The sequence below is a fragment of the Idiotropiscis lumnitzeri genome, chromosome 1 (genome assembly GCF_059441095.1).
Source record: "Idiotropiscis lumnitzeri isolate Australia: NSW breed Sydney's pygmy pipehorse chromosome 1, RoL_Ilum_1.0, whole genome shotgun sequence".
NCBI lineage: Eukaryota > Metazoa > Chordata > Actinopteri > Syngnathiformes > Syngnathidae > Idiotropiscis > Idiotropiscis lumnitzeri.
The window spans coordinates 37,349,334-37,366,866 of record NC_142391.1 but is presented as its reverse complement, the minus strand read 5'-3'; the positions used below and the strand labels follow the sequence as shown (position 1 = coordinate 37,366,866).

Genomic DNA, 17,533 nt, shown 5'->3' with positions numbered 1-17,533 from the left:
ACTCTGAACTGGTACACCTGCCTGACTTGTGTGCGGGCAGCGTGAGATCGGTTCCCACTCAGTGATAGTGTCATTGTGTGTCCCTGCGGCTGGCTGACGACCAGTTCAGGGTGTAGTGCACCTTTCGCCCATAGTATGCTGGGATAGGCTCCATCACCCCTGCAACCCTGTACAGGATAAGCGGTGTAGATGATGACACACTCTGAACTGCTGTTTGGTGCATAGGCACAAACAACAGTCAGGACCCGCGCCCCCACTCGAAGGTGGAGGGAGGCTACTATCTCATCCTCTGTGGTGAACCTCAATGTACAGGCACCAAGTATAAGTATACCCACCCCTATTCAGTGCCTAACAGAAACCAAAAATTAATGCAGATATTCTTCATTGGAATGAGGAACGACTTAATGGCAACATGGTAACCAAGATAAAAGGCGGAAATAAATACTCAGAATTACTACTAAAGGTGAGTAAGGAACAAGCAGTGAAAGGGCTGACTGGAGGACACGAGGAGCATGTCAGAAAAGAGTGAAAGACTCGGGAAACAAAAACACGAGTGGAAAGTATCTTAATCTAAATCATTCTAATCTGATTCAAAACGTGAAACAATCTCAAAACAAAAACAATCCCGGGTTGGTTTACGAGGTCCATTACTGGTGTGTGTAAAGAAAATTAATCATATATTATGGTGTGGTTGAGGGCCGTAATTGTGCATTTACATCAAGTTTGCAATCAGACAAGTAGAAAACATACCAGGTAGCAATCTTGTGAAACATCAGATTAATTGATCATCACACTTTTGTTGGTTTCTTTCCCTTTGTGGCGTCATTCTCAACTTTCCATCGAATCTGCATCATTGTAATCGATGGTAGGGATAGTTGGCTGTGAGCCCCATCCTGCCCACGGCATGTGACTGCTGCAGGAAATGTGCTTAGTGAAGCGCTCCCACGGTAGATACAAATCACAACAACAGACGAGCTGTGCTGATCAGCCTGGAAATCATTTTGTTGCAGGATATGCAGTTTTGTTGCTCGCACATGCTTGATGAAGAGCACAAATCAACTCATGCATCCTTGTTACAAAACAATCCTGAAAACCCGCATCATATCACAGTTATGACTGTACGGTGGAAATCATGTTGTGTGGCATTCAGAACCCCACAGAGTGGATCATATGAGAGCATGTGTGACTCACCCTCATGCAGCACTGTGCACTGGCATCAGTTCATGTCAGCTGTTGGTTTGCAGGCATAAGTGCCTGTCAGCTGGCTGCTAGCAGGTGTCTCAGGCACCTTGAAGGCTTTGTGGATAGGAAATCAATAGCTCTCTCTTGATTACAAGTACTTCAATTGAAGGAGTAATAACCATTCAATCCATCAAAGTATTAACATTAATGAAAAAAATGCTCCACTTTGCTTCTACTACTGTAGTCTGTCCTAATAAGCCAGTAGGATGAAATTCACCCTCACATTTTCATAAAAGAGTGCACACAATTGCAATTCATGAAATAATCACTCGAGTCTGACTCAGCTTGAGTCATTTTTAACAACGGTATAATGATGTGTCGGATGACAGAAAGAAGTCACATTAGTTATAGCTGCAAATGTTAGGCCAACAAATCTTCGCTGGACTGTGTTGCGGGAGAATCGCAGAAAATCATGGGAAGTCGGTGGTCTTCTTGGAGAAATATTTTCTTGTCCTCCAGAAACTGATGCTTTTCCAAAGATATGTTAGACACTGTTCGAGGTCGATTTCTTTAACAGCCTGTTTATTATTGTGGCTGCAATTTGCAGTGATGGTAGTATTGTGTAATGTGTTATTGCTTCAAAGCTAAAAAAAAACAACATTGGAAATACGTCTCAATATAAAGCAATATTGCGCATAAAAAAACTTTTGAATTACATCTAATTACAGTAGATGGGATGAGATAGCGACTTAAGTGTAGCAGCAAAGGGCTTTCGCAAACTCTTGGCAACATCTGTCTTAAGCATTTCTTGAATAAAGTCCACTTGAAGCGTTTAAATCTTCAACGAAATAATCCTCTGTCCACTCCTCTCATCCAAGACTTCATTTTAAAGTTTGAGCACAGTGTAAAGCAGATTTACAGTACTTTAAAGCTCAGTTGAGGAGCATTTTCATTGCGACAGTGTAGAATCTGGATTGATTAAAATATTCTTGATAGGCTTCATCTATCTATCTATCTATTATAGTTATACATAGTTATTATATAGTTATTACAGTATTTCCATTCAGATGAAGTGGCATATTGGTGGAGTAGTTTTGGGGCCAACTACAATGGAATGATATTTAAACACACACACGCGCATGCACGCACACACATGCACACACACTATTACTTCTAAATTAAATCATTTTTGGCAAAGTATGATGACTTTGTTTTCAGGAAAAAACAGAACATTCCCATCCACTCCAAGTAACACTCACAACACAACAAATCTGTATATGAGCCAAATCATTTGGGAGTGGTATCCATGGCAACACACACTGAGTAGGAGCAATAGCGAGTGAATAGATTTCAAAGGGAATGAAGTAATGTGCTGATGGGAGTCATCCAGACTATAAAAATCCATGTCATTGTTTGAAATCACAACATGCAGTGTATTTGAAGTCTGTTTCCAATCCTGCTTTTTGTGGCATGTTTATCTATCCTCTTCTATATGTCCAACTAACGTGTTAACATAAGGTGTACCATAAGGAGACACCTTCCGGGAAGATTGAAAGATGGGACGATGCCTTGACAACTACCCACACTCATGCGGGTCAACGTTTAGAATAGAGTGGATATTATTCCCAGCTGCACTGAGCAAACACAAACTCCTCTGTCCTGCTCTCTGGAGTCACTCCGCGACATCCCATGGTGAGGCTTAATTAAATCTTTACCCCACACTCCTCTCTCATCCTTCCTCATCTGTCACTCTGTGATGTGGACAAGTTTATAATAGGAAGTGGTTGTAGAGGGCTTCTGATCATTTGAATTATTTGTGGTTGCACTGTGTCTCTGTGAAATTCTTATGTAATGCTGTAACATCACACCTACAGAAAAATATTCTTCATCACATTTTCGTTCGTTCTTTATACAGTGACTGATTTCATTATTTTCCTTTTCTGCATACAGCCATCATTCATGTCCATTTTATTAAATGGAAGACAACAATGCTTTTGTAGCCCCAGTGAGGATGCAACAGTAATCCCCTTCTTGGACCGTGTTTACGCTCTGTTCAACAACCGTACAATGCAAGGGCCTACTCCTCATGGGCCAAGGATTTAGCTTGTGTGTTGTGACTGGTACAAGTCAATTTTACTATTCAAACGCAGCGAGCTGAGGGAAACAAGTGAATTTCGCACTGACTAATGAATATATAGTGAGTATAGCAACAAAGATCAGCCAAAGCCTTGTAAAGGGGGACAGAAGAATTCACTGCTGCAACAATTACAGCGTATCCACTGTGATTTTTAAATGTACCAACCAGCGCCAACACCATAACAAGGGTAAAAACAATGCAGTCTTAGTCGTGGAATAGATTAATTCTTTAACTACTTTTAGACTGAGCAACACCAGGTTAGTGACCTGGTAGTACGCTCTCAAGGGCTTACATTTGTTGATGAACGCTTCATTGACTTATTGGAGAAGCTGCTCGCAGCATATTGTGCAGAGCAGTCTTGTTGTGTGGGAATCACCAGTCACGATAAATACATAATGCAAGAAGGTGGCTTGGTATTCTCTTCTCGCATGACATACGGTATTGGAGACCGTGACTCTGAAGAAACAACAGAAAGCAGAGCTGAAGTTCACGAAAATTACGATTTTGAGGTTTATTTAAGGAGCCATCAGGATGGATAAGTTGAGAAATTAGCTCATCAGTGGGACGGCCAAGGTTAGATGTTTTAGGGGAAAAAGTTAGAGAAAGCCGACGTTGATGGTTTGGACAAAAAGTGAGTATGCTGGTAGAAGGATGATGGGTATGGAGCGAAATTGACCGTGGCCCGTCACCAGTGGTTGAGACTGCCAGTGTATAATATTTTTTTCTTACCTGCTCTTATAATTATTCAAAATTTTGCACAACCCTTGCTGTGATGAATTACAGTAGGCAATGGCATTGACAAATATATTGCAAAATAAATTTCTCACTGAAAACTGAAGGGCTCTTGTGTTACTTTGCAAATGACATACACATAATGTTGTAGCGATGAAGTGATCAGGTTTTACCCGCCATCAGTTTTCCACAGAAGACTTTATACAACATGTTGGATCACATCTTGAGGATCCCATTGAAGTTTTATGAAAATGAGTTCTTCCACACCGTAGTCATCCAACTATGCCTCCATGGACGTATGTCACAATCAAGCTGCAGAAAAAGGCTCTCCCCAAACTGTCCATTAAAAATTTCAAAGAATACTAAAATTGTTGACAGTGTCTCAGTACTCCATCATCATTATTTCTGTCGTTGGACAACCATTTAGGTTACCAAATATGGTTCGATTTCAGTGAAAGGCGAAAAATAAATCAAAAGACATTTAAACATGCAATCAAATACAGTTGTTTATTTTGCTCAGCCACCCATCAAATTGAACTTGCAAATCAGCTTTGACACTTTCTTCATTTTGCTGATTTAATTGCGCCTTAAATGGACAGCATGTAATTACTTATTGCGGTTGGCAGCTGCAGTCATCCAGATGCACGTGTATTCTCAGCTTCATAGGGCGGTTTAAATGGGTCAACTCTCGAAATAACCTATCTCTTGAAGAAGTCGTCAGGCTCCCTGCATCACGACAAGCACTTTCTCTTTTGTCCTTGTTCTGTTCATAACAAAGTACAAATATCCCTAAAGTGTTTCACTTGAGACCTGTAATATTATAGAATGAGAACGTGAGTGGTTGAAACATGTATGTGTCTGTTATACCGTATTTTGTTGCGTCTTCTCTGGTTGTATGGGCATCACCCCGTCTAAGCAAGCTTGAATTTACTTTGAAATAATTCAATCGACTACTGGCCATGTTATAAGAAATACAAGCAAGCATATAACACGTTAAAAAGACAATGACTTTATGGAGTGGAGTCATATAACTTCTCTGTAATTTGGATTTTGCCCTCCTGGCACTTAACTCTGCAATGAAAGCTTCAGCAGCAAGAAATACCTCCATTTGGTGATGAAGAATGAAACCTATTTCACACTACATAAAACAGCCATCATGTTTAGGCAGGCGTATGCAATAGTGGTTATGAGACAAGATAGACCCAGTATCTGTTTTTGGACTCAAAGCCATTCCTCTGACATTCACTGAAAATACTGTATATGGAGTGTGTTTGCATATACAACAACTCCTCTAGGAAGACGTAATGTTAAACAAGTAGGCCTGGATTAAAATCTCTGTTCTACTTGAAAATGGTTGAATGGGACTCTCATGTTTTTCGCTGTTTATGTTAAATGAATAAGTGAGCCCATGCCAGCATCCGCTTTCTAAACCAGTTACCCTCACTATTCTCCAGAGGACATCAGGCAAGAGATGGAGTACACTGGAGGGCAAACAGCGACAAACAACCAATGACACCTAAGGACAGTTTACTGCCTTCTATTAACCTGAGAAGCATGTTTTTATTAAGTAGCCGGAATACCCAGAGAAAATCCACATGAGAAGGGGGAGAACACCCATCGCAATCGCCACCTAAAAAGGCCACAGCCCAGATTCAAAGCCTCAACCTCAGGACTGTGGCGGATGCGCTAACCATTTGCACACTGTGCCACCCACAGCATATCCCGGGTAATTGCTCAATATTTAAAGACTTTCTGAGTCTTGCGCCTATTGTCAATTGAACCAATAAAGTCTTTGTCAGACAACATTACGGTATTGTAATGGCGACAAAATATGCTGTATTTTTAATACAGCAAGCAAGCAGTGTCTTAAGACCCTCATTTATCCACAGTGGGCACACATACAATGAATGGATTCACAAATTCATATGGAAAGTTGTTACATTCCAGCTACTTTATAGAGTGTTAAGAATAAGCTTTCAACAATGCTCTACTGTATTTGTCACTTTGTCACTGTTTTCAAAGCACGTGGTAAATGTGCAACAGCTCATGCAAATGTAAAGCACTAAATGATTTAAAAAAAAAATGTTCAGATGCTCTAAATCCTATGAATTATGCATGCAGTAACTTGTTCTTGGCAGTTGCAGGCCAGGGTGCGTAAAATGCAGGCTTCCGCCACCTTGTGGTCAGATGCGTGCAAGTACAATTGCGTGATGTAAGGCGATCTATAAACGGAATAAAGCACAGAATAATATTTGGTTATAGAGATAAGTAAAAAAAAAATCTTATAACCAGTGGTCATAATGACTTAAAGTGTTATCCTGCATATTAGAGTCCATTTTATTATTTTTGTTGGTTATTGACTTTATTAGGCATGTGCATATTTCAGTAACATTCATTTGCACATCATATAATACAAACATTGCATCTAACATCAATTTACATACACTTTTATAATCCACCATGATTTACATTATATATTTTCATTTTGTATAAGCCAGCACTTTAGCGTTTTATTTCCCCCCCATTTACATCTATATATTTTTTTGTTGTTATTTGGCAGGCATCGATTGACAATCACATGATGTCACAGCTACAAGGATTTTTGTCTTTCCACAATAAGCAAACAAGGCATAAAGCAAAACGTTACATTCACTGTCAAATGAAGCAATCATAAATGAAATCTTCCCAACACAAAAAAAAGACAGCTGTGTCACAGGTCAGAGGCAATTTATCATGTTAAATAGTAAAACAATATATAACAATATTTAACGATACAATTACTATATGACAACAGTTACAGTTACCTGTCACGCTAAGTGACATGACAGATTGTAGTAAAATAAATAAATAAATAAAGACACAAACATTTGACATGCACACTGGAAAGTCATTCCAAAGTTCCGAAGCCTTGAATCACAAACAATGTATTAACTCACAAGCACCATATTGCTTCATGAAAGAAAAACACTTCATTCAAATAGACAATCATTCAAAAACAATTGCACAATGTAATCATTCAGTAGTTAAAAAAAATGAGGTTCAGAATCAAACAATTAGCAACTAGCACAGATATCAGCCGAAGAATATTGGCGACAATCTGGCGTTCTGTACCAACACAACAATCTATTTGTTTTGACCAGTTACAGAACATTCACACATTTATGCACCACATAGCACAAGGGGTCACTGTAGCTACAACTCACAAGGACAGCATGAGGAATCTACATGGTAAGCCGGACTCATTTACACTTTGGATCTTCTTTAAAAAGCAAGATATTGCCATTATAGATACACATTCAAGTGGAAATAATTCCATTCCCCCTGGAAGACATTTTAGTGCCTCGAAAATGATGAGTGAGGAGTTTATTTTTCCCTTACAGTCAGGATGTACCAAAGATGTGGTTTTCAGTGCAGAAGTGAAGCAACGACTATATCAGCACACGTGCTTTATCAACTACAAATCTACACAATTATTAGGAAAGTATGTCTTTATTTTACAGATGGACCATACAATATACTTGGCTTATTGGTTTTTTTTGGGGGGGGGGGCGGGGCTCTCTGGTCACGCACGGGCAACCATTCACTAAGTGCATAATTTTTCATTTAACCAGACCTTTCTTCTTAACATTGATTTGAATTGTGCAGATGTGTTCAAATTACGTGAATATATTTTGCTCAATGCATCTGCTAACTGCATCTTTCTCTACTGCATCCCAGTGCATTGTTCTGTTTTTCCACGCCAAAGTTGCTGCCTTGTCAAATGTTACAGTAGTAAAACTGAAAATACAGACTATGCGTCAGTTAATTTCACTGATTTCAAGTATAATTATGCATTGAACTGTGTGCAAATGCAATGTAAATAAGAAAAACACTCCTACCTCATTTGAATGCATGCTTTTGCCCTCATTATTGGTAAACAAACACAAACAGAATGGAAGACTCACAAAAACACGTCACAATCAAGTGGACAGTGAGCGCCATTTGGTTAGACATTTTTTTAAGCTCTTGTTTTTATGCAAGTAGAAAAAAAATGGAATAAAGCAGGGGCAACGCACTCACAAGATCTACAAGGCTAACTTGGCCAGGCTTATTAAAACAAGCTGACTTACATGACAAGACATTTACAAGCACCAATGCGTAGCATTGGAAAACGCAACCATTGCCCCCCGTTGACGTGCAGCTAAAACATCACCATTACTGTCCAACAACTCAAACACTGGACATTCTATATGCTCGAGATGTGTGCAACTATGAGAGTAATTGATTTTGTTGGTTGGTTTATCAAAATAGGTTTGAACTGAAGAGGCGCAGGGCCAATAAACAAGTGGAAGTAGTTCGGTATATTTGCTGCCATTCTCGCTTGGGTGTGCTCATGCATATACAGGCTTTTGTGTCGTGTGTGTAATGATTTAAAATTGTGGCTAGGCAGGAATGTTTCAGACTCAAGTTTAAAGTGTTTTGTATTCTTTGTTCTAGGCGCTCTTTAGTGACTATGTACATTTCAACATCATGTTTTTTGGGGGGTTTTGGTGAATGAGGACCACATCCTGCTGAAATTGCATATCCTTATTTCAGTGGGAGTGGGAGATAAGGATGATGATAATGATGATGATGATGATGTCTCAGTCTGAGAGGAGACTGGCAAAAGATTTGCGTAGATCGCCAATGGTTTCAGCCTTCACCTGAGCCTGGCTAAGGCTGGCTCGTGGCGTGGGGCTTTCTGGAATGTTGAAGGTATTGTTAAGAGACTGGGATTTGCTATGAAGAGAGGAGGTGGCAATAGAGAGGGAGAGACTATTAACATCATGCAGCAAACTTATGGAATGGTAAGACTGGACCATGGTGAGAAAAGAAGAGAGAGAGAGGACAAGCTGAACCCTGACTTTTTAAGGGTTTGCTTGAAAGTGATATGAATCATAAATGAATGATGTTACTTGATGCTATGTGAGACTTGATGGACACAATTGTCTATTAATAAAATTTCACTCTATTTTTATACAATAATTGCATTATGTGATTTTCTTATTTTGGTCACTTAAAAACATTTATCTTGGTAATCAACAGAGACGGAAATTTCGTCCCAGGGACAGAAAGGTTTTTCCGTCCGTCCTGGCACCCATTTTGGGGATGGAGGACGAGATGTTAAGGAAGTGGGTTTTCGTCCATTCCTTTAATCGTCCCTAACAAACCACACATAGGAACGGCAGTACCCGTATTCAAACCTCCAACCTCAGCATTGTGAGTCGGCCGCTATGCCACCCTCCACAATACAAAAGAAAAAAAAAATGCTATTTTAGACTGTGGACAATCATTATAGAAAGTGTTTTTTTCGTTGGTTTTGTGTTTTACTGTAGCACCAAAACTATTTTTCATGTACAACCGGGCGTCACCTTCAGCAATTATTCGTTTGATGGGTCATGATCACTGAAATGTAATATTTTGAAATTGTTGAAGAACAAGAATCATGCACATACCGGTGAATCATTGCAAACAGAAAATCGATGTTACTCATGCACATATCAATGCAAACAAAGTAAGATTTGAGGTGTGAGGTTTTCTCATCATTAAAAAGGAGACAAATTATTGGTCATATACAGTACATGTATTGTAGCCTACCATAAATACTCATTAATGACTACACTTACTTACTTCAGTTGGGGGGAACCGCCCCCAGCCGTGTTGTCCGGACTGGGTTTTTGTGGGGGTTGGGGCTTTTGTTGCACTGGTGGCCGTCCCCCAGGAGCTCCCTGGCCCTGGCCAGCTGGTCGTGGCTGCTGGGTGGTGGTCACACCAGAGCGCCCCTGCTGGCCAGCGGTTCTCTGCTGCCCCCCTTGGGATTGCTGTCTGGGGGGCTGGGTGGGTCTCTGTTGCTGAGGTTTCTGACCAGCACCCCCTGGAGGAGGTCTTTGTTGCTGTTGTGTGGCAGACTGTTGCCTCTGAGCTTGCGGAGAGCCTCCTTGGCTTCGCTGAGGAGCTCCCTTGCTCGGAGGCCCTTGGTTGACCTTGGTCTGGGAATTAGGATCAGCTGAACTCGGGCTCGCTGCAGGTTGCTGGGCCTGTGCAGCAGCACCTTGTTGATTACCACCTGTTGGGGAAAAAATTTTAAAATGCATTATATGGACTTTTTGAATTGAACTGGAAGGGAGCAAAAGTTGTTGTTTACAGAAATTTACATGATGTTTGGAAAAGCATTATCATGTACTACTGTATTCTGTCTGACACTTAAAACCGAACACTGCAATGGCAAACGGTGATCTCCTTACAGTGCAGATATGCACACATTAATATGGTAAAGGCAGTCAAACAATAATATCTGAACACAAATGCCAATTCCAATGAATTTGGGATGAAAACCTAGTAAATAAAATGCAATGAGTTGCAAATTTTTTTCATGCTATTTTCAGATAATTACACTAGAAAAACAAGATAATTAATGTGCACATTATTTTTGCAAATATTTGCTTATTTTGAATTTGAAACCTGCAACACATTTCATAAAAGCTGGGACAAGGACGTTCCATCATTCCTTTTTACAAAAGTCAATAAAGTTGGATGGGAACTGAGGACGCTAAGATTTTATTTGTTCCCATTTGTAATTTGTTGTTGCTTGATGTTCAACTTCAGTTGTTCAACAGTCTCTGTTGAGATCATTTGTGCTTCATAAGGTAGGGAGACAGATCTGGACTGGACATGTTTTTTACATGTTAGTTTGTTTTCTTGTTATTTTAAACTCCAGTCCTCGAGGGCTGCTTTCATGCATGTTTTAAAGGTTTCCTCCTGCAACAACTTGATCATGAGCAGATCATTTCAATCAGGTAAGTTGCAGGGGGGAAACTTCTAGCAGCCCTCTAGGATTGGAGTTTAAGTTTGAGACCGCTGGTTTAGGACAAAACAATTCATTCGCAAAAAGGCGTATGTGGAAGAGCTAGAGTTAGTGCACTTTTAGTGATCTCTACAAGCAGCCCTTCATGTTGGAGCGGGACAATGTTCGCCTAAAAAGACCCCTCAAAAAGAAAAAATAAAGCTCAACACCATTGACGGACAGAATTAGTGATTATTGAAACCTTGACTTTCAAAATTACGATAAACAGTTAGATCACCTGTTCACCTGCAGAATGTTCTAAACACGTTTTTTGAACATTCTACTACATTCCCAGTCTTTTGTTGCCCTGTCCCATCTTTTTTGACCTGTGTTGCAGACATCAAATTCAAATTGAGAGAATATTTGCAAAAAAAGCAATATTGTTCATCAGTTTGAACATTGAATATCTTGTCTTTGTAGTGTATTCAATTACTTCTTACCCTGAGGTGAGGGTCGCTGTTGAGACTGTGGAATTCTCGGTTGGGAGACGGGCTGAGGAGAAACTGCTTTCTAAAATGCAAACAGCAAGACATTTATGGAAAACAAACATTAATTGGGACCCTTTGCCCCCAAATAGCATGTTTCCTGCGCCCCTCGCTATTTTTGCATGGCAGCAGCCTATCATGCAGTGCTCACATTTTCCACTACCACTAAAACAACCGGTCGTGTAAGGAAATGCTTCAGTAGAGCGAGACCTGGCTCATGGCCCCACGGGGCCAATGGCAATGTGCACAAACTCCACATCACGGAAAGGTGTGTATGACATGAGATGACAGGCTGTAGATGGATGTATTAATCAACCTTCTTTTTTTTTTAATGGTCCAATTAACATTGAAGAGACCAGTCAATATGTGAACTCAAATTACATATATCTTAATATATATATATAAAATCTATAAATTTTGGCTGCAAAAAAATTCAGTAATTACTTCATAATATAATACCGTACAATATATCTCTATGTACATTTCCCTGATAATAATATATTGGATACCAATATATTACATTTTATTATAATGTATTAGAATAATATTATATAATAATAATAATAATCATAAAAAATAATATATTAAAATATTATAATTATTATGCTATAATATTTTACTATATATCTTTGTTTAATTTGTATTTCTCCTTCAATAAATATTTGATGCTTTCTGTACCTGTGGTGCTGTAGAAGAGCTTGAAGCTGGTTGAATCATCTGGTTCATTTTCAAAACCACCAGTTCTGCAATCTGTACACGATCCTCATCCTGTTGGTCCCCGATCAGTGGCATTGAGCAGTCATCTACCTAGGAAACAAGATGACAATGCATTCATAGATCTCTTACTGGCCCTCCCTTAATCTGATTGCCCTGCTCTCCAGTACCTCTATTATGTAGTCCATTCCATCTTTACCATGCAGAGCCTCCACAGCACAGATATCCAAACCTCCAAAGATGTCGGCACAAGTGTCCACCCACATCCTGTACCTGTAGTATCATGTCATTCATAACCGTTGGCCTGAATAATGCATTGTGCCGTACAAGCAACTAATATAATGTGAAATCTTACTTGTCTGACATGGCAACTTGCTCAAGCATTGATGAGCCTGTGTTGGTTTTCCAATTGCCAGAAATAGATGTTCTCCTGTTAATGATAATAAAATCATGTGAGCATTTTCTTTTCGTGCAGATGGTATCTTAAATTAAAGGAGGCCCTCACATGTAAGCCTTGTAATTTTCACCAATCTTCTGAATGCGGACATCATACTTGGCATCAATAAATGGCTCGGATGTGGCGTATGTCTTGGTCAGGGCAACAACACTGGCAATATCTTGAAAGTCATATTGGTTGTCCACTTTCACCTATAGTAGCAAGCATGCAAATATTAAAAAATGAGAAAGTAAGTAAATGTACTCATTTGTTCTAATTGAAGAATCTGAAATGTGGTTGTACTTTTCCCATTCCTGAGTGAGCATGGCCCATCTTTATCACAACAGGGAACTGGGAGGATGTTATCTAATAAAAGAGTAAAATAAAAAATTATTTAGATTCTCATGAAGCAGGAAGCATCTATTTGGCCTTTCTGTCAGACATTTTGGATTATATGAAATGATATCACATTCATTATGTGACAAATGCGGAAATTTAACCAAACTCAACTTCGTGAGACCAGACACAGACGGTCTGTGATTGGTCTCACAGTAGAATATTGACATGTTGGACTTTTTCAGAGATGACCACCAACGCCTGTTCTATTGGAGGAAGAAATAAGCAAGTGTCACATCTTACCATTTCCTTGTGATTTGGATAATAAACCTGTTCAATCAGTGGGAACTCCTCTGGACCCAGCTGTTTGTGTAGCCTCGACATCTGTGCAAACTAGAAAAAAGCAAAACATATTTCAAAATGCATCTCATCAATAGTATAAATATGTAAGTAAGCATAAGGCTTTATGAATATCAAACAACCTACCACCCATGGTTTGTCACAGAAATTGTAGACAGAGTGTAAAGAGTTAACACTTGGCAGTCCTGCATACTGCAGACCAATAACTAAGTTCCGGTGGTCTCCATTCTTGTCCATACTGAAGGCATGTTGTCTGATCAGTACAAAGTCCGGTTTAAAGGACCTGGAATATCACATTATAAAAATGTTACAAAGAATAAAAATATGGTAAACGACAGATACAACGTGTGATAATACTCTTATCTATATTAACAAGAGTGTTGAGAAAATTCTCTTCAAGGGCCCAAAACTAGAGACACACGCCTATTCATTTCTATACTGTCCTCATGAAGGACGCGAGTGAGCTGGAATCTATCGCGGCTGACTTTGTGAGAGAGCTGGAGTAGATTGTGGACTTATAACTAGTTTGACTGTTTTTGTACCAACACGTATGTGTTCTATTGAATACATTAAAGTCCATAAAGGCATTCTTGGATTGCCTCAAAGTTGCCTGACCTCAACCCCCACCAAACATCTCTGGGGTGAGCTATAGCAGAGAGCCAACTCTGATTTGACTGCAAAAAAAAACGCATACAAATATAGGAAACTATCTTCCCATTGTTCAATTTTCAGTTCTTGTGTGCGTTATCAGCAATAAAATTTCTTCAGCCATACTAAACACTTGCACTTACTTGTTAATCTTATGGCCGTTCCTAATTGCATCAATGCTGACTGTGTAAGTGCCGGATGAGTCAGCCACCAGGTTGATTTCGGAAAATTCTGCCTGAAAACAACAGTGACGAGATTTAGTCGCGACAAACAATCTCATATACTGTACAAGCACATTGACTAAAGGTGATTGACTGTGACAAACAATCAAGACAGAGCAAGGTGCAATCAGAAAATGTCAGTCAGCCTCCTAATGCTCTTCAAATATGGGAAATGATGGAAAATAAAAGCGAAATTAGAAGCTAAACAAAGTGACCATGACAGACAGACACAAGATGAAGAACAACCTTTTTAATATCTCTATATCATCAAAGTCAGGAATAATATCTAAATTAGAAATGAGCAATTTCGTAATCATTGCTCTTTTTATAAAATGTTATGATTTACTAATATAATCCTATCTTACTCATGATGTTACAGGACATCTAATTTAGTCAGGTACTGAATAAGAACATTCTCACAACAACACCTCACAGTTGGATAAATTTGATTGTTGTTTGGCAAAGCCTTTACATTAGATTATGTGAAAGAGAACATAAACATTAATAGTTTGATTTTGTAAAACCTACTTGTTCGACCTTGATGTCATATTCTCCACCGTGGACCTTTCTTCCTCTGAAAATTCTCACCCTATATGTGAAACAAGGATAGAAATAAAATGTTTATTCCTTAACCTCAAACCCAACCACAGGGGCGCGGACCGGTACTACTCCGCGGGCCACTTTGGACTTGGCTGGCGGGCCCCACAGATGTCGGAACAAAAAAAAAAAAATTGGTGTACTTGCGGTTTATTTATTATTCAAGGCTGGAAAAAGTTCATTCAATGAACATTCATTCTTCATGCTCAATGCCCTAGAGGCCATCTCATTCATATCTGATGTGGCCTCCTGCAAATTTTGTGACTACGTCGTGTTTCTTGCTCAAATCTGTACCAAAATTGAAATTTGAGATATGGCAAGCATGAATGCCAAGCGGCTAGCACAAATGCCTCCCAGTTGTGAAGTTGGGTGCTTGAATCTGGGCTCCTGCCATTCTGTGTGGGTTTGGCATGCTCTTCCAGTGTTTTTAAGGCTTCCTCCCACATCCCCGTAAGTTTATTGAAGACCAAATTGTGATTGTGAATGTGAATGTTTTTTGGCTGTATTTGCCCAACTAGCTGAGCATATCCTACCTTGACCTCATTTGGGAGACCTGGGTGAGAATAACCGATAAATAAAATAGATGGATGCATAAAGCACACATTTTTGGAATGTGCGACCCGGTAAAAATAAGCCAGAACACAGAAAGGCCGAACCAATTTGCCAGATTTGTTTTTGATGGATCAGTTTTCAAAACTTGCATCATCATGATGGTCTCAGTCACATTGGCATATCCCATTTGTCTTATTTTTAAGTTTTTACATATCAAATGTAAAAATAGAAACTATTGTCACTAACACTTGTTTATTAAGCTTTGTGGGAAAAATAGGTCAATTAACTTGCGCTCAAGGTATGTGTGCTGACATTGCTATGCAACCTTTCATAACATGCAAAACATGGAGGAGTATTTCTGTCATGGGGAAAAACGCTCTGTGCTGCAATATGCTAATAGCCTTCAAAAGAGAAGGTAACGGGACACTTGTTCATATGACGTTTGATAACTCAGTGCCGGATGACTCATGACCTTCTACCTGTCCACGTTGTGGCCACTGGCCAACAATGCAGTCTAGAGGCGGCTGCGCTTCTGCTCTTACCAGTCGGTCTGCTGGTCGTCAACCACCAGGAGGATCTTAGCACTGCTAGAGACCCCCGCCCGGTCTGCAGCCTCGGATAAGGTGGCTGCGGCGGCGGCCGTGGTTTGCTTGACAGCATTGGATATGGACGAGAAGAAACCGGAGCCTCCGCCCGCAGACTGTTGCTGGCTGACGGGCTGGCGCCTCTCCGCCGGCCCCGGGGACACTGCTGGGCTCGTCTGCTGCTGAGGCGGGGGCTCGGCCCGCTGTAGGTCGCCCATGTAGCCGTTGGGCAGGTTGGACATGAAATTGCTGTCCGAGAGTCGACGACGAAGGTAGTTCATTATGGAGACTCTGAGGTGTAAAGAGGCAAGAAAAAGACGTGTCCGCCCACTGGATGCGTCGCACAAGTTGTCAAGACTAATTGGAAAGATCACGGGCTATTTTCCCCATGTACTGAAACGGGAAACTACATTTATGCTCAATTATTAGCAAATATATATTTACAGAGTCCATTAAATTGTGAATAAAATAGATGCAGTATTTCAGAGCGCTTCGTTGAGGATTAAATTGGGGTGAGCAGTCAGATTTGATTCGATAAGGAAAATACGGTCCGTGAGTGTATGCAATTACTCAATGAAGCCTACCTGGGAGTGTAGCCAAGTGATCCGCCCTAAAACGATGTTGATGTGTTACAGTGTTCCACAGGGAGGAGCACCCTCGATTACGTGGAGGCCTAGTACAATTGACACGCGTGTCCTCGAAGGTCGTGCATCAATCAAAAGTCTTTCCTGCTTTTCACTGTCGTGCCCTGCGTCCTTGCCCTCCAGTCACAGTTTTTCCCCATTGCCCTGCGTCACCGTGGAACCGAGTAAAGCTGCCGGGAGGGGTTGGTGTTGCCTGCAAGAAGGGATCTGCGTAAAGGTGCGAGGGTTGGAATGACACACTTCCGTTATGGTGCCGTTATTTTGGCTTTAACCTGCTAATCTGGCGCTGTCGACACAATGTTGTTTCTGTTTTGTAATCACGCCACGCTTATTTATGTGGATTTATGTTTGATTGGTTACGTTTAGAATATAACAGGACCTACAATTTGGTTATTATTGATGGCGCTGCCCGAAGCACTTCCGGTAAGTGTTGAGTTTGCGTGTAACTTGACGGAACATTCATGAGCAAAAACGCGAAGTGATGCTGAGCAGAGAAGGCGCAAAAAGGGGCGTCACTCTGTCAGACATGATGCTTCCTGTTGCCTCAACAGGCATATGGATGTTGATTTTCTATCGCATCCCCTATATGCTCAACAAAGCAACCGTGGCATTTAGACTTCATACAACACGTGTTTTTTTCCCCGTTTCTTTTTACGGCCACATAGCTTCTCAATATTTTGTGAGCGATGCAAGAGCTAAAGCAAAAACATAATTCTCAGATTAAATGCACACGGTGTTTAATTGACAGATTTAATGTTCACTGTGCTGTAGAGCTGCACCGCATCAGTGAGAGTGGTCTTAATATAACGTTTCCTCCCATATGTGCTACAAATTTGAAGTTAGCTCATTCATTGATCCATTCATCCATCCATCCATTCATTCATCCATTCATTCATTTTACACTCACCCACGTCACACGAGCTCCTGGGTACAGCTTAATGCAAAGAACAGTTTGAGACACACAGATCATGTTAATGATTTAACAATTTATAGGAAACAGAAACATATCATTATTTCAAACAACAATGTCCCATCTTTGGGGA

At 40.2% G+C, this 17,533-nt stretch overlaps 1 protein-coding gene across 1 annotated transcript; it reads right to left on the bottom strand.

Annotated features, from left to right (window-relative positions):
* Positions 1-7,155: 7,155 nt before the first annotated feature.
* syn1 (synapsin I) lies at positions 7,156-16,693 on the bottom strand. Its single transcript, XM_088299404.1, has 14 exons — positions 16,431-16,693; positions 15,805-16,137; positions 14,642-14,702; positions 14,036-14,127; positions 13,371-13,527; positions 13,188-13,277; positions 12,852-12,914; positions 12,618-12,760; positions 12,468-12,542; positions 12,283-12,385; positions 12,077-12,205; positions 11,354-11,423; positions 9,701-10,136; positions 7,156-8,809 (listed from the first exon to the last, which is right to left on the bottom strand). The coding sequence occupies exons 2-14, from the start codon at positions 16,125-16,127 to the stop codon at positions 8,674-8,676; spliced, it is 1,878 nt and encodes a 625-aa protein (XP_088155530.1). The 5' UTR covers positions 16,128-16,137; positions 16,431-16,693; the 3' UTR covers positions 7,156-8,673.
* Between the last annotated feature and the right edge of the window lie 840 nt (positions 16,694-17,533).

Bases quoted from the DNA above. Each gene is read 5' to 3' on its own strand.
- syn1 (XM_088299404.1), bottom strand. From the start codon at position 16,127: ATGAACTACCTTCGTCGTCGACTCTCGGACAGCAATTTCATGTCCAAC. The intron at 14,703-15,804 runs GTAAGAGCAGAA...TTTCACATATAG, and splicing joins GACGACCAGCAGACCGACTG to GGTGAGAATTTTCAGAGGAA. The intron at 12,915-13,187 runs GTAAGATGTGAC...CTCTTTTATTAG, and splicing joins ATCCAAATCACAAGGAAATG to ATAACATCCTCCCAGTTCCC.